Below are 18,328 nucleotides of genomic sequence, written 5' to 3' on the forward strand. Positions count from 1 at the left end.
TGGGCATTCATAATACAGCTGGAGATCAGGCAAATCGCTTATTTCCTCATCTATAAACAGTGACCTCTAAGGTCTCTTCCAGCTTTGAAATTTGATTTCTCAGAGTATTCTGCATATGTTATATAGGAGATCATGCGACTGGAGACACCTGGAGAATGTCTAAAAGCTTTTTTAAATCACCAAGCAGCAGAAGAGAACCTGGTTCACTTAACAGCGACAGTGGCAGTGTGTGTTTGCAGAAAGCATCTCACTGTAAGTTGGACTATTTTGGCTGGGTGCTTAGGGTATGCAGAACTACAAAGTGTGTGTATAAGGAAGGGTGTGTGTGAGTGGCTGTTGGGGCCTTGGGGTCTGCAGAGGGGAGCTGGTTTTCTTCTTTACTTTTATCCTGGTTGCTTCTCTCCAGTTGGGTAGATTATTAAACAACAACAAAATTGTTTCCCATATTTATAACCTTTTTCTTAACTTGTTTTAATGACAATACTCACCGTGAGTAATTACGTGTCATATATGTACATTATTTATATAGACAGGTTTCAATCTGTTTGATGCAAGGTAAAGTTCATGTTGTCTGAATAATAAATCATAGAAAGAACTTTTAGCAGCTACTCACTCCAACCTTGGTAGTTTTGCAAATGAAAAAAACTGAGCTTCAGAGTGATTAATCATTTTATTGAAGATAACTAGGCTGGGCACGGTGACTTATGCCTGTAATTCCAGCACTTTGGGAGGCTGAGGCAGGCAGATCGATTGAGCCCGGGGGTTCAGCACCAGCCTGGGCAACATGATGAAACCTTGTCTCTACAAAAAATACAAAAAATTAGCTGGGCGCAGTGATGCCCACCTGTAGTCCCAGCAACTTGGGAGGCCAAGGCAGGAGAATCACTTGAGCCCAGGGAGGGGGACTGAGGGGAGGATGTTACAGTGAGCCAAGATCGCACCACTGCACTCCAGCCTGGGTGGGAGGAGTGAAATCCTGTCTCAAAGGAAAAAAAAAAAAAATAACTAGTCAATGACCAAGGGAGAGCTAGAACCCTGGCCTTCTGACAACTAAGTCAAGCCAGCGTCTATTCATTTTGGGTTGTTCTCGTCTGCTGGAGTCAGTCACAGCCAGTGAACATTTTTTGAGCCTCTACTAACACCAAGTATTTTCTAAATAACAGGCAAGGCCTCTGCCCTGGAGGAAGTTGGAGGCCTGGGAGTGAGTCAGCCATGAAAACAAAGTCAATTTGTTATGCTAGTCCCTTATGTATACATTGAAACACTTCTGGGGCAACTTTACTATCTATATCTACAGTCTCTTTAATATTGTAAATTGTTGTAGCTGTTTTTAGTTTGTATTTTTGTTGTTTATACATGGATAATATACTGAAGAATTCTTCTAGACTATATAAAGGTAAGGCAAGAATAACAACTGTTGCCCAAATTAAACTTAGTGATAGGCTTATTTAGGGTATTAAAGCTCCAAGTACCACATATTTGCTATTTTTTTTTTCCTGTCATCATAGGGGAAAGAGAGGTGAGGGCTCCCTGTGGCATCATGCCTATTTAATCTAAAAGAACAACCATTTACAGACATATGAGGAATTTTTTTTCTTTCCAGGATCGTCATTACAGTTCAAAAGATTTTGCTGTTTTATATTCAACCTCAATTCTGGCTGAAAAAGGACAATTTGTTTCTTTTCAAATATTATAAATGTTTTTCAAGATGGATTTAAAATATGTTGACTTCTTTTAAATTATGCAGTTTTTCCCTACAACTTTACAAGTAAATTCAGGATCAGCACTCACAGTCCCAATGCCACAGGAAGATTAAAGAAATAACAATTTATACAGATGCCCACACTCCCCTTCAATATGCACATTGGAAAGCAGGTTTAAATATAATTTGACAGGACATAGGCATGGGCAAGGACTTCATGTCTAAAACACCAAAAGCAATGGCAACAAAAGCCAAAATTGACAAATGGGATCTCATTAAACTAAAGAGCTTCTGCACAGTAAGAGAAACTACCATCAGAGTGAACAGGCAACCTACAGAATGGGAGAAGATTTTTGCGATCTACTCATCTAACAAAGGGCTAATATCCAGAACCTACAAAGAACTCAAACAAATTTACAAGAAAAAAACAACCCCATCAAAAAGTGGGCAAAGGATATGAACAGACACTTCTCAAAAGAAGACATTCATACAGGCAACAGACATATGAAAAAATGCTCATCATTACTGGCCATCAGAGAAATGCAAATCAAAACCACAATGAGATACCATCTCACACCAGTTAGAATGGCAATCATTAAAAAGTCAGGAAACAACAGGTGCTGGAGAGGATGCGGAGAAATAGGAACACTTTTACACTGTTGGTGGGACTGTAAACTAGTTCAACCATTGTGGAAAACAGTGTGGCAATTCCTCAAGGATCTAGACCTAGAAATACCATTTGACCCAGTCATCCTATTACTGGATATATACCCAAAGGATTATAAATTATGCTGCTATAAAGACACATGCACATGTATGTTTATTGCGGCACTATTCGCAATAGCAAAGACTTGGAATCAACCCAAATGTCCATCAGTGACAGACTGGATTAAGAAAATGTGGTACATATATACCATGGAATACTATGCAGCCATAAAAAAGGATGAGTTCGCGTCCTTTGTAGGGACATGGATGCAGCTGGAAACCATCATTCTCAGCAAACTATCACAAGAACAGAAAACCAAACACCGCATGTTCTCACTCATAGGTGGGAATTGAACAACGAGATCACTTGGACACAGGAAGGGGAACATCACACACCGGGGCCTATTGTGGGGAGGGGGGAGTGGGGACGGATAGCATTAGGAGATATACCTAATGTAAATGACGAGTTAATGGGTGCAGCACACCAACATGGCACATGTATACATATGTAACAAACCTGTACGTTGTGCACACGGACCCTAGAACTTAAAGTATAATAAAACAAACAATAAGTAAATAAATATAACTTAAACATAAATACAAATGATTCCCTTTATGAAAGTCACTATGGTTTCCATTTGAAATTACCCAAGTTTTAGAGCTGTCCCGCTGGCAAGCGGCTCCACAGGAATTACCACGGACACTGCTGCTTGATCAATATCTTGCTTTCTATTTTGCTTTGGCTCTAAATGCCAAATATAAAAATCATGTCATTTGTAGTTTCCTTTAAGAAATGGACCCTTGATTGTCATTAAGAGTCCACTGGAGGTTACTGTCTGGAATCTCGCACCCACCCACAGCTGAGAAAGAAAAAAATATTTTGAAAACAATTCTAAAAGAAAAATAAGAGGTGGAGAAGCTTAGGTACCAGACATTCACACTTCATCATTCCTAGTACGACGTTGACCGGACTACCTGCCTGGTCCCAGAAACAGTGTTCAGCACCGGGGAGAGGGCGTGGTGAGCCCCCACCTGCTCTGAGCAGGTGAAGGAAGACAGACAATTAAATAAGCAATTGCAATGGCATGTGGTAAGTCTCACTGTCAGGCAGAGCTTCCCTACCTGCATGATAGAATCATCTAAGGGGTGACTAAGTATAAACCTCTGGGGATAAAGTCCAGCTTTGCAGCATTAGGAACATGACACAGGTAATCTACCATGCAGTAAATGTGGAGAAGCCCTGGGGAGGGTAAATGCAGGATGCTATGTGACCATATGGTAGGGCAGTGACTCTCCATCCTTAGCCGGCATCAGAATAACCTGTCGGCTTCTTCAGTACAAACTGCCGTCCTCCACCATCAGGGTTTCATAGGTCTAGGGAGGTAGGAGGTAAAAATATGCATTTCTAGCAAATGCCCGGGGGATACTGATGTTGCTGGTCCCAGGACCATACTCTGAGAACCACTGTGGTAGGAATAGTGATTCCACTTCAGGGAACTGAAGTGAGTTTCCCAGAGGAAGTGATGTTCAAGGTAAACTGCAAAGGCTGAGTTGGGATTAGGAAGGTACGTGAGAATATATGAGTGTTTAAGAGTGTGTGTGGTGGTGGTGGACAAGAGAAGCTGGAAGCAAATGTTTTACACAGACAGGAAAGCTGAGCAAGGGCCTGGAAGTAGATTTGAGGAGCTGAATGAATGTTCGGCCTAGCTGGCTTCAGCTAGGTCACGGGGGCAGCATAGTCCCACTGAGGAATTTGGGTTACCTTTTAATGGTTAAGTGGGAATAGGATGTGATTAGATTTGTGTTTTTGTAAATCTGCTGGGATTACATTATTGAGAATGGGGTTGGGTTGAAGTTGGGCAAAACTGGAGAAAGTCTAGTCAAGAAGCTTCTGCAGTTTTCAAGTTAAAAATACGATAGTTTCCACATGGATGGTAGCCATAGGGAAGGAAAGAAATGGACGGATTCCAGAGGTATGCGAGACAGAGTAAACAGGATTTGGTGGTTGATTTAAGGTAGAAGAGGGAGGAAATCAGAGTGAAAGCTGGATATCTGGGTTTGCCTACTGGGTGTTAGTGGTGCCTTTTCCACAGGTGTTAGTGAGAAGTGGTAGGGGATTACGCATTGCGACACGCTAAGACTTTCAAACAGAATCGTTCAGAAGATCGGTGGATGTATGGGACTGGAGTACAGTGGGAGCTGGAGATGAATTTGGGAACTTACAGCATTGACATGGCAGCTGAAGATAAAATCCAGGGGGCCTACAGAATGAGCAAGGAGACAGAGAAAAATGGAAGAAAGCATAGAGCCATGAGTTTCGGAGATATTTTTATGGCTGAAGTTGAGACCATCATGTTCATTGTAGGGTAAATGATTGCTATTCCGTCACATGCCTTAGAAATGTGGTTGGATAAAATAAATGTAAGAGAGGGGTTTTCTTATGAGTGTCTATGAGGGTCTATGTATAGATGACATGAGATTGCTTCCTCTTCTTACATCTACGAGAGGGGCTCTTAATTTTCTTTCCTTCCATGTGGCTCGAGAAGAGCTCTGCAGTTTACTACAAAAAGACCAAGTGAGGATGACCACTGGGAGAGCAGAGAGACTACATTACCTGGAAGAAATTTGTGGTTCTCAAATGCTGAGCTCTAAATGTGTCATCTAATCTAAGGGTATCATGTCTGCCCTTGATTGCTAGGAAAACACTAGAGTTCTAGGGTAAGACACTGGGTGAAGCGAGGTGGGGATGCCTCTTTGTTTTTCCATCCATATGTGATTGCAGTATTTACATTTACAGCACACTGTTTTTTACTTGGCTTGGACCAATATCTATATCAAGAGAGGACACAGGATTTAAAAAAGAAAAACAAAGTTCTACCCTCAGGGAACTTATTTAATAAGGATGTAATGTAACATTTTAAAATCAAGACTCTCTGAAACAGTACATTATGTAGTTGCAAACAATGTAGTTTGATATTAATGGTATGTAAATGAGTTAATATGGAATACATAAACACATAAAAACAAGCCACAAAACCCCACCCTACCTGTTTTTCTAGCATTTAGACTCGACACTGTAGTGCTTTCATTTTCTTCCAGAAAAGGACAGTGGCACCTGAAACGCTGTCACCATCCCCTCTCTGACACACATAAACCCCATGCACAATTCCTATCGTGGCTCCTGGCCTTCCCTTTATCCCCGCAGCCGCGTTCGGCTTTTTGCAATGCTCAGAAAGTTGCACACTGGCGTGTGCTGCTGCCACCTAGAGGGCGAATGTGAGAATGGAGCCTCCCCTTCTGTGTTTATGAATCCACACACAGAAATACAGAAGTAACCAACCTTTCTGTGTTTTAATCTCTTCCTTACTTTTTCTTTCTTACCTCTTCTCATTTTTTTGTTCTTTCATTTTCTTCCCTTTTTTTTTTTTTTTTTTTTTGCGGGTGGAGGGATGTGCAAACATTTTTCACAACATTACAAACTCAAAATGTTACCATCTGAACAATGTCCTTTCTAGAGGCATCAGTGGTTTAATACTGTTTCCTGCCGGGGTGTGGGGATGGTTCTCACTGTTTTACCACTACGATTTGGGCTGGATAAGGTATGAAAACTTACAGGCGCAGTGAGAAACAGAACTGGGTCCTTTCACACATGAAAATAATATTTTATAGACATTGTGCTTTCTCTTTTAAGTGGCCTATCCATTATGAGAATGTGCCTTACTGATTTTGAAACATTTTTCTTTGCAGACTTGACACCATCCTTCACAATCAAACTTCACATGGCTAAAATGTCAAACCATGGTGCTAACCCACTCTATCAAACTATATAGTACTAACTAAAGAGCTATAAAACATTCTCTACTAGAATGCCATCTCCTTCATGCTTTAAAGGAGAGATGACTAGAGTGAATTAAATAAAATGAGAAACCCTTCATTTTCACAGCCATTTGCCTTTTCAGGTCTGGCAGAACTTGATCCTTATTCAGCTCCCAAAAAGCCCGAAGTGGTGTTTGCCATTTGTATGTAACTGCCACTAAATTTTATATGGATTTGATGAATTTCACATCTCAGCTTGGGACTACATATAGTTAATGCTTTTCAATCAGAGTATTAATCAATAACATGATTAGGGAAGGATCAATGGCAAATACCAGCTTTTCTAGTGTATCATACATGTTGAAGGCCTAACCCGGGGAACGACTGCCTATCCACCTCTGAGAATTGCCTTTAGGATCCAAGAGAGTAAGAAAGAAGAAGATGTGCTCTTACCATTGTCATTGCCTTGCTTGATTTCCTCCGCTGTTCGATCTATCAATACATACAAAGACCAAACCACACAGGTGATCGCGATTACGTGGAATGTGACAGAGCAGAATATTTTCCTCCTTTCACTTGTGGTCATCTGTAGTTTCTCCCACTGCAATCAGAAACCAAGGACACAAAACTGAATTGCAAACTAGGAAATTTTGCTCCCCTTTTATTTACCAGACATTGATCATGAACGGAAGAAAAACAGTAATTATCTGCAATTTCAGATGACACTATAATATTTAAATAAGTCTTCACGTTTAGAGAGATATGAAATTATAACCTAGAGAGTTACATATAGCTTAAATTCATGTGTGTGTGTGTGTGTGTGTGTGTGTGTGTGTATATACATAGATATATATATATATATATATTCTTTTTGAGACAGGGTCTCACTCTGTCGTCCAGGCTAGGGTGCGGTGGCACAATCTCAGTTCACTGCAACCTCTGTCTCCCAGGCTCAAGACAACCTCCTGCCTCAGCCCCCAGAGTAGCTGGGACTATGGGTATGTAACACCATGCCTGGCTAATTTTTGTACGTGTTTGTAGATGTGGAAGTCTCACCATGTAGCCTAGGCTAGTCTCAAACTCCTGGGCTCAAGTGATCTACCCACCTTGTCCTCCCAAAGTGCTGGGATTATAGGCATGAGTCACTGTGCCCGGCCTAACTTAAATACATATTAATTTACAAACAAAAATAATTTTCTATTCTCCAAATGAATTAAATCAAGTCATTTCTGTTTTGTAAGCCTATAGTTTCCTCCTCTGTACCAAGAATGAGATAGCTTTAATACTGAACAATTAAAAAATTTCTTTTCAGGATTCTGCCTGTCACTTCCTTGCGGTACTAGGTAATACGTAGTAATAAGCAACACTGTCTTCTTGGATTATCACACAACTGGACATAGTGTTACATTCTTGAATGTATACATTTAATAAGTATTTGAATGGCTGAATGATATCTGCAAGAGAAAGTCAACATTTTCTGTTCACAACTAGTCTAGAAAAACAAATTTTATCACTTAGGTGATACAAGAAAATCTGCTGAAGCCTCTTTTAGAGCCACCTTACTTGCTGCTACCGTAAGTGTTGTAACTACTGTGGTGACCGCTGTCCTTTAATCACACTCCTGAGAAAGCTGAGGGCTGCCCCCTCAGTCTGGGAGAGGAAGAAGGCCACAAGGTTTATTGAAGTTATGGTCTATATAAGGGAATATCTGTCATATTTACTTTGAAGAAATAGCCTCTCAAAATATATTTTAATGTCTTTGTAGCTACAATATCACTTCATTATTATGTTAGGAATTGTATTTTTATTTTTCTTTGCATTCTTTCCATAAAAAATTACAGTAATGTTATTAGAAGTGAGCTGACATGCCAAGCTTTTAATAATCTAGGATTCTTTATGTTATTATGCCCTCACTAAAGCAAAATCTTTAGAACTTCAGAAGACCCCATTCCTTTCCCACCCGACCAACACATATGTAGAATTCAATGCGCAACTCAAAAGCAAGATGGTGTACATTGTGGTACATAAAATGCTACCCCTGCCACCAGCTTTGAGATGTGGATAAAATCACACACTCTCTCTGGGCCTCACTGCCTCATCTTCATGAGGAGCAGATTTTGACAGAGGCTGTGACAGAGAGGTGGAGAAGAGTTATTCTTCACTTCTTTTGTTAACAAACTAATTTCATTAGGGTTGGCATCGTGCCCAGCTTAAAGCTGCCTTTCCAACCTTTCTTGGCACAGGTGGACATTGATTACTTTCCAGCAATGAGATGTAAGCCGATATCTAGTGGGACAGTAAGTTTTTGCCTTTTTAATGTAGGTATTGTCCTTTGATCTTTTCTTTCCTTTTCTGCTCTTTGCTAACTGGAATTCATAATTAAGTGGGAGAGTGTCAACAGTCATCTTGCAATCTTGAGGAAAAGTCTTGAGAATTAGAGATTTCTCAGCCCAACCAGCAGCTTGCCTTTGGACATCCTGTTGTCTTCCTGATTAAGCCATTATTTCCCAGGTCTCTGCCACTTGCCGTCAAATGCAATTATTGCTAAAAGAATTAAATAGATACTTCCTAGCTTCTCTTCCAGTCTAAGGAGTAAGAGCCTATAATTTCATTTGTAAGAGAGCACAATACTTGAATTCTGACCTTGATGCTCTAGAGCAGTTTAAACATTTTAGAGAAAGATATATTTTATTTACAAACACTATCCCTTCCTCTCCTCCTACTGGCCAGTCATCACATAATTTTCCTTGCAGGAGTTTGCCAATTACAAATTCATACTTTATCTTGTACTTTGTTTTTTATCGAACTATATTTATATATTATTCCAAGCATAACAATGGGTAAATATTAATGTGATTAGGGAATAAACAGATGTTTCAATTTAGACTGTATTTTGAATTAATCAATCTTGAACTGAGGAGATTTTAATGTTAATTGAGTTTTATCAAAACCTCGTATCTGTGCAAAACTGATTTTTTAAAAATCCTGTTTTAGCTTTGGTTTATTGTAATATTAATCTGAATAACACATATAATCATAGAATATTATTAGGCAATAGCATTTTGCAATTTAATAAATATTCCTTGAATTAATTCAGTATTTAATACAGACAGATAAAAAGTGGAAGATGGTGCAGAAAAACAGCTTCACATTTTTAAAGTTTTTGCATTCCAAGTGGATAGAAAACTTGCAGTAACAAAATATTCATGTCAAATCAACCCTCAACTATAAAGTTGACTTAAAATACTCTTAAAATTTGGACTTCTTCTATCTATGGAGCAATTTAATTAAATGGCTGGAACACATTATTAAAAAGTAAGGCTCCTCAAATAGAAAAATGTCAGTGGAGCTGACAAGAATGGACCAAATCATTCGTAAAGATTCTCCTAGTTCCAGACAATAGAAGCTCTGAAGTCGTCACTTCTAAATCTCAGTACCATTCTAAGGAGAAATGAAGTGTAAGGGAACCATCCACATTTTCCACTTTATAAATCCTTACAGGAACCATTTAGAAACTCACTAGACAGCACACAAGTAAATGTAATGCCACAGCGCCCTCTTCCTAACGACTACATTACTGCATACAATATTCAGTAAATAGGGCTGGCAGAAATCAATATACATTATAAATCTTCCCCTTCATATTGTCTTTTCAGGTTTGTTTACAAAATTTCAGTATATTTTGCAAGACTTACTAAGAATGAGAAATGGAGAAGATAAGGATACAAATCTTAACAAAGCTGTCATGAAAGTGCCTTCGTTTAATGTTTGTGATGCTGAAATTCAGTAGCAGTTCACAAAAGATTTCCTGATAGGCAAGTTATAACCTGTGAAACTTTCCACAGCATTTCTACTCCCCTGTCCTGCTTTAGCAAATAACGTGTGACTTATGACCCCGTTACCAGGAGTATATTGTTACCAGGAGTTATACCGTTACCATGGTTACACCTCTAGAGAAGGTTGTTCCTGAGAAGATCTTCTTCAGGTCTCCAAAGTGTGGTCCCTGGTCAGCCTCAGCAGTGCCAGCCTCACTCAGGCACACTGCAGGCGCCCGCCACCATGCCCGGCTAATTTTTTGTAAATTCTTGAGCTCTACCTTGGAGATGACTCTATGTTAGTTTTTCCCACAGGACCCTCAGAAAATACAAACTATTGGCTTGTCAGTGATGAAGAAAGTTTCTTTTGCGTATTGCTTGGGCCTGAGTCGAATATTTTATCCTCAAGTCTCTCGGTGTTGAGAAGACGTGTCTCTCCAAGTGGTCTCGAGGAAGCTGGTGGAAATGGTAAGACGGCAACTCCCTTTCCCGTTTCCCAAAGGTCAGGGAGAGGGAATGCACGACAACACACACACCACCATACTTTTCACAAATGTTTACACTGCCGACTCCGATCTGCCCTTCCTTAGTCTTCAAGTTCTGCTTTATACCTTGAAGATGGAGGATGAGCTAAGATTGGGCAAAAGTAGTTTCACAACATCTTAGCACCTCCTGCATAGGTAGTCCTGAACCTCGCTTTGGACTTCACAGCCCCTGGGTCTTTGCTACTTGTTTTACTGTTCTTGCCTTTGATTTTTTTTTTTTTTTTTTTTTTGGAAGCGCCTAAACAATAGAAAGAAATCCAACAGAACTCTAGTATTCACTTAGTAAAATATGACTATGTGTTTTTTCTGAATTGTAGCATAACTTGATGCAAACATTGTTTCTGTGAAATTGTCTATGTGATGAAGCTAAATCAAACTGCATGACAGGGCCAGGTTTTCTAAATCAAATTACCTGCATTATATTCTGTCCTAAAATATACATTTACAAGTACTGCCCAAAGAAAAGTGTTGTTTAAATCTTTGTACCAGTGAAGAATAAAGGCAGTTTATCTGTAACATAAAATGCAGGCCAGGCGCAGTGGCTCACGCCTGTAATCCCAGCACTTTGGGAGACCAAGGCTGGCGGATTGCCTGAGCTCAAGAGTTCGCCACCAACCTGGGCAACACGGTGAAACCCCGTCTCTGTTAGAATACAATAAATTAGCCAGGCCTGTGGTGGCAGACACCAGTGGTCCCAGCTACTCGGGACGATGAGGAGGGAGAGTCGCTTCAACCCGGGAGGCCAAGGTTGCAATGAGCCGAGATCGCGCCACTGCACTGCAGCCTGGGCGACAGAGCAAGATTCCGTCAGAAAAAGAAAGAAAGAAAGAAAGGAGAAAGAAGAGAGAGAGAGAGAGAGAGAGAGAGAGAGAGAGAGAGAGAGAGAGAGAGAGAGAGAGAGAGGCAGGCAAGAAAGAAAAGCAGGAGGAGGTAGGGACTACTTTGCCAAATCCATTTCGTCTTTTTTTTTTTTTTTTTTTTGACAGTTCACCTAGGGGTTCCGCTTCGGTAACAGTCACGTGACCTAGAGTGATCCCTCTATAGAGTGACAGACCAAAAAAATCACCACCAGGTGGCGCAAAGCTAGTACAGTAGCTTTTTCTTTTGCTTTTTTTGCTTTTTTTGATACCGCCAGACCCAGGAGCTCCCAGCCGGCCTGGTGTGCAGGTTCTTCCTGTCATTTTGCATAAATGCCAAGCCACATTTTAATTGTTTACATTTTTCTGGCCCTGCCTGTCATATTGGATTTTGCTGCAGACGAGCGAAAATAATACCTGGAACCGCAAGTGTAAAGGTTATCACATTATTCACATGCCTTAGTAAGATATGTTGTGCTAGAGGATAATAAGTAAACCTTTTACAAGTCCTTGGACTTGCTATGCTGGAGAAATTTCTAGAGGACCCAATCATATGAAGCAGTGGTTCTCAGTGTTTCCAGTAGCAGATGCAGCACAGCAGATGCAGCAGCAATCAGGAAACTTGTTAGAAACCCAGTATTTTGAGCCCCACACCAAACTCACTAAATCAGAAACTCTGGCGATGGGGACCCTGTAATGTGCTTTAACAAGCCCTCAGGTGATTCCGATGCAAGCTAAAGTTAGAGAACCACCTGCCTAAAGAATGACACTTAGCAGAGTTGCACAGTGACCTCAGTGGAGTTTCCATTAGAAGTAGTACTTGTCACTCCCTGTCATGAACTAATTAGCAGTCCAGGAAAGGGTAATCAACAAATGAATTTGGTTTTCTGGCTGTGATTTAAATATTTCAGGTTGACTGAAACCAAATTACATAATCAATTCATTTATTTGAACTGAAACGATTCAGAGTTAGCTCATTAATCACTAAAGCAAACTTTCATTTTTTGTTTTACTTTTCAAATTAGTGTTTAGGTAACATAAAAGCCTATTAAAATCTAATTATATTAGTAACAATTTCAAATACTCTGGGAGAGAACTAAACAACAGACTCTTAATTATGAGGAGTAACTCTTGAACATTAATAAATCTTTAAGTTCAGAAGTATGCCTATGGTAAACAATTTCCTTCTTAAAAATGTACTTTAAAAGACCAGCAGAAAAATTTGACCTCTGTAGACCTTTAGTGAAATTTGCTGCAAAACTGATGATAGGGAGGAAACAACAAAGCCAGGTAGGTGGTAGGCAGCTGGTAAAGTTCACTAGTTAAGGCACTCACTATTGGACACAAGTCAGGAAGTGTACCCAGGTGCAAACTTGTTCCTTCCTCAGAACTACAGTGATATAGTGGCCGTGTCCCCTCCTAAATCTCATGTTGAATTGTAGCTCCCATAATCCCCAAATGTTATGAGAAGGACCTGGTGGGAGATAATTGAATCAGGGGGATGGCTTCCCCCATACTGTTCTTGTGGTAGTGAGTAAGTCTCACGAGATCTGATGGTTTTAGATCCTGAGGTCTCTCTCTTGCTTCCTGCCATGTAAGACATGCCTTTGACCATCTGCCATGATTGTGAGGCCTCCCCAGTCATGTGGAACTATGAGTCCATTAAATCTCTTTTTCTTTATAAATTACCCAGTCTCGGGTGTGTCTTTATGAGCAGTGCGGAAAGGACTAATACATACAGATAAGCATGTACATGCAGGCTTTCTTACTAAGAGTCAAAACCTCAGATATAATAGCCATAAATTCTCTATGAGTCTATCTTTTCCTTAAAAAATATATTTTTCCCCTAGTTCTCTTCCATGATAGGTCCACCAGTGATAATCATTTGACAGCTTTTGTACATGGCCCAATGTGAGGGGACACTCTATTTTCTGGTTAAGTGCAGCTCCTCTGTCTCTCCTGATAATAGTACAAGAGGAAAGGTCTTGTACTGCACCAAAGATTAGGATCTGCAATCCAAAGGAACTGCAAGTAGAAACAGTGAGGAATGGGCCATGTGTCCACATGAACCTGGGAGATCAACAACCCAAATATAAACAGCAAATTAACAGCTACCGTCTTGGGACAGTGTGTGCACATTCTGGTTTAGAATTGGGGGAAGTAGTTACTGAGACCCAGGTTTGGGTAAAGATACCACTGCAAGCAAGTGGCAGTCTTACTGAAAAATTGTAATAAACAGTTCCACAAAGAGGCATACCTAAGACCCTGAAATCAACGGCTTCATTTTGCTGCCACTCAGTTTGAGTCTCCTTTTGCTTTCTGAACTGACGGGTAGTAGGAGTCTTTTCTAACTAGAAGTGGTTTTCAGTGTTAGCTGTCTCTCAGAATCATTTGGGGCATCAAGTTCCCAATAGACACACTCAGGCCTCGTTGAATCCATCACTGAGGAGTGAACCGTGCAGATGTGCGGTGTATTCTGTCTGTGATTCCACAAGTGATTCAGAACGAGGGCTCTGGGGGCCGGGCGCGGTGGCTCACGCCTGTAATCCCAGCACTTTGGGAGGCTGAGGCGGGTGGATCACGAGGTCAGGAGATCGAGATCATCCTGGCTAACACGGTGAAACCTTGTCTCTACTAAAAATACAAAAATTTAGCCAGGCGTGGTGGCGGGTGCCTGTAGTTCCAGCTACTTGGGAGGCTGAGGCAGGAGAATGGCGTGAGCCCCGGAAGCGGAGCTTGCAGTGAGCCGAGATCGCGCCACTGCACTCCAGCCTGGGCGACAGAGCGAGACTCCGTCTCAAAAAGAAAGAAAGAAAAAAAAAAAAAAGAATGAGGGCTCTGGGTTCAAATTCTAGCTCTGCCACTAAGTACTGTGTGACCTTGGGTGAGTTATTTTAATTCTCTGTGCCTCCATTTCTTTATCTGTAAAATGGTGATTAGAATAGCACCTACTTTGCAGGGTAAAGTCTAAGCAACTTAATACATGTAAATGCAGAACACTATCAGGCACTTAAAATGAATTCAATAAATGTTAGCAGTTATCACAACCTGGAGCTTGCAGCACTACATCCAATTAGACTTCAATTGTCCTTACTGTCTACATTAATGCATCATGTTGATAACATCTCTGAGGAATGAAGATGAGATTTGTTCAGGCAGAATTAAGTCAGCGAAAGCACCCGTTCCCCACATCTATTTTCTAATTACAAATATATTTTTCGGAATATTGAGTCTCATATCAGGAAAATACAATCTGTTTTTATTAACTATGTGAACAAAGATAAGAAGGGTTATTACAAAAGTTACTTTGCATATACTAGGTAGAAACAGCTAAAAGACAGCATAATGATAGCTTCATTTCTGTAAGAAATGGAACAAATATCATTATAGGTTTTAATATATGCCCCAGTAACTTATCATTCTTTTTGTCAAATTTAAAATGATATCTTAAGGTTTCATGTTTCCCAAAGACATATTGCTCTGGGTGACAGATTTCACAAAAGGTTAAAGGAACTCAAACATTCCAAATAATCTGAAAGCATGAATGTGGGTATGTGGCTTGGAATTATGTCTTCCATGGGTATTGCAGGACATGAGAAGCAATCTGACTAGAAACGTCCTGAGACTGCCCCAGGGATGCTATTCTGACAACCTTAGTGACTGCAAAATCCAAGAAGCTACCCAAGAATGGATACATGAAAAAAATTGCTCTTTTCCTCAAAAGCTAATTTACTTGGATCTCTACACATGAAGACTCTTACTTTTCAAAAACATTTTTGAGGTTAGCTGATATAGTATTTTATCAAGAAGAGCTCACATTGCTTTGCAGTATTTAGACTAGTACTTGAGACACACCAGTTGAGTAAAACATAGAGGTGTGATAGTAGGGAAAATGCAACTTATAACATAAATCCAAGCATTGTTGAAATATCATTTTTAAGACTTTAGAAAAAGGTGCATTTACTTAAAGTAACAGTAAGAGATATATATTGTACTGATATGCTTGTCATGTTAGTTTACAATGTGAGGAATATGCTAAGAATTGTGACTCAGTGGTGCTGCTGGATGCATGAGAGAGGTGTTAACAACTGCCAGATGAGAAATTGTCCAAATGCAAAGGTATTAGTAGAGTCAGAGGCCAAGGGAGCATAGAAGATGTTGGAAAGAGCAATGGAGAGCAGAGAGAACTGGGGTAGGAGCAGGAGGCCTGGGGTGGTGGGGAAGGAAAGGAGTGCAATGTGGTAGTTAGGTCAAACAGGCTAGAAGCTGCATGGGCAGAGAGGCATTGGAGCAAAGTGACTAAGAACTCAGACTCCTGGGATAGGGAGACTTGGATCAAAGACCCCTGTCTGACTTGGGTCAAGTAACCTAACCTCCTAATGCCTCAGTTTTCTCATTGGCAAAATGAGGGATGACAATAGTGTCTCTTGTATAGAATTATATGGGATAATCTAGTTAGTACATAGTAAGCAGACAAGTAAACCAGGCATAAATATTCTAAAAATAGTGTGGTCAGTAAATTCAAAGCTACCAAATTATTTTTATAAAACAGGTAAGCCATTTTATATTCAGTCAACTAAACTATGATTAAGAATTTCTCTACAAATATATGTGTATTACATGTTACATGCATGTATAAATATATATGAGCCTGACGTTAGATTACCAAAATAATTTTTCTTATAAACCTTGTCTTGATCTCTCACTGGTTTCTTTCAAGATTTTCACCACGGATGGGATTTCCTAAAAGTTTCAAGCAAGGTATTTGTAATATAGAAAAAAAGGTGCTGAGTAAAATCATCCACTAGAGGGAGTAATGATATCACACATAACGATGATTTGAATGGAAAAAAGAGAAATGGAAAAATGTTTATTTTATATATCTGTCCTGAGGGTAGATAAAATATGTGGGATTTAGGCACGTTTGCAGTGAAACTGTTGGGATAAAAGTTAAAATTGCAAATTCCTAAGCTTTGTCCCAGATCTGTATCTGGGGGTGTGGTCTACGAATCTGCATTCCTGGCAGGCACTCCGAGAGATGTTTATGTATGCTGAAGTTTGACAATTACTTCCCTAAGGAAGGAAAAGTTCAGGGACATATGTTAGAGTGGCATTGTAATATCTGACGGTTTTTCAGAGTGAATATACTTTCACCTCCTTCCATATCCCCCCCAAAACTCACCTAAATCTGAGTTAATATTGCCATGTAAGAACACAAATTACTTGAAAATTTAATTAATAGATGCATTTAAAGAAACTTCCTTTAAAAATATTGAATCAATACTTGGTTGTCTGTTTTCTCTTGGAGGTTATGGTGAAAGATATTTTATCACACACTCTGAAAGAGAAATCAATATATTACTGCTTCAGGCATGCTGAACCAGCAGAAAATCTACTGAGCTTTGTCCACGAGGATACTTAATTATGGATTGTGGCTTCATAAAGAAAACAAAAGGAGTAATTGGGTTATATTTCACAGTGGCATAGTCTCTCTTCCCTAGAGATTGAAACCCTTGCCAAGTGCTCTTGGAAGACACTGCCGTTCATGATGCTCTCCCTGGAAGCCCATTTCTGTTGTGGGCTCTTCCCCTCTTTCCTCTTCAGTGAACAGCTGTCGCACATGTGGAATCTGCACAGGTCTGTGGTCACTCTCTGTGCCTAAAGCGATCATAGCCTTGCCGTTTAGGAGACAGTGCTCATGTACTAAATAGAAGCACAGACACTGGGAAGATTAAAAGAGAAAAGCTTTCTAAAAGACGCAATTTTACCCCGTCATTTTCTAGTTGAAGAAACTGAGACCCAGAGCACTGAGCTGACTTACCCAGTGAGATACACGAAATTATTAGATTTTTTTTCCATTCAGGAGCTAATTATTAAAGCATCACAATGTATCGGACATTGTTGTAGGATGCTGGGGAAGAAGATAGCCAAGATTTCTGCTTTGATGAAGCTTATATTAGGGTCACAATTGTGGAATTTTGTGTAGTTGTTAAGATAGGGAACTGCGTAATTTTCCATCAATAAGAGATAATAGGTTTTGATTTCATAAGTGCTTCTGTCCCTTTCTAAATTCTCTGTTGTGTTTAGAAATGTCTTTCTAGAATATCCCTTTGGGTGGCAGCAAATAAAAAGAGGATCTTTTTGGAACCCTCTATTTGTATCTACCCACAGTAAGCTCATCTACTGACAATCCATTGTCGATGCTTATTCTCATGGGTCAAAAAAATTCTTACACCCTATTTCCACCCTTTAATAGCAGTGTCACATCTGAACACTGTATTTAATGTAACTGGGTTGATTTTTTTTTTTTTTTTTTACTCTTGAGAGTCTCTTAGTCACATATACACTTGAAATAAATCATATACATATGATTTATATATAAATAAAACAGAGAATATGTATTTATATATATATATATATTCTACTCCAGTTTAAATGAGAGCCAGTGAAACTTTAAGTATTGGTTCCAGTTTTGGATATAATAGTCCTTTAAAAAATAGTGTTTTAGTTACTATATCTAAAAATCCATTTTATCAGTACTTTGATATCAAGCATGATTAATTGGCTCAATATATTACATTTGAATTTGTTTTTGGCATCATACTGACTCAGTGTTTGTTAAGAATTTTGTCCTAAAACTGAAGATTTGTTTTAAAAGAGAAGATTTTTTGGGGTATATAAATTCCTTAAATTGGTTACAAAATATTGTGTGCATTTTTTTTTTTTTCTGGGGAAAGATCCATGATTTTCAATGGATTCTCAAAGAAATCAGAGACATCCAAGTTAAAATCCTTGCTTTAAATGGCTCTCCCTTGAATTGATTGAATAGTGATAGCGCTGGGTCAGGGAAGGGTTGGAGGTATACATAATCTCCACAGGCAGGAAATG

At 39.6% G+C, this 18,328-nt stretch overlaps 1 protein-coding gene across 3 annotated transcripts in view; it reads right to left on the bottom strand.

Moving 5' to 3' along the window:
* The window catches only part of MARCHF1 (membrane associated ring-CH-type finger 1), a 317,618-nt gene that overhangs the window by 13,381 nt on the left and 285,909 nt on the right, over window positions 1–18,328 (bottom strand). For all 3 annotated transcript variants that reach the window (XM_078002722.1, XM_078002721.1, XM_028848862.2), the window contains one exon: window positions 6,677–6,824. In XM_078002722.1, coding sequence (XP_077858848.1) covers window positions 6,677–6,824 — 148 coding nt within the window. The remainder of the gene's footprint in view (window positions 1–6,676; window positions 6,825–18,328) is intronic.

The sequence above is a fragment of the Macaca mulatta genome, chromosome 5, assembly GCF_049350105.2.
Source record: "Macaca mulatta isolate MMU2019108-1 chromosome 5, T2T-MMU8v2.0, whole genome shotgun sequence".
NCBI lineage: Eukaryota > Metazoa > Chordata > Mammalia > Primates > Cercopithecidae > Macaca > Macaca mulatta.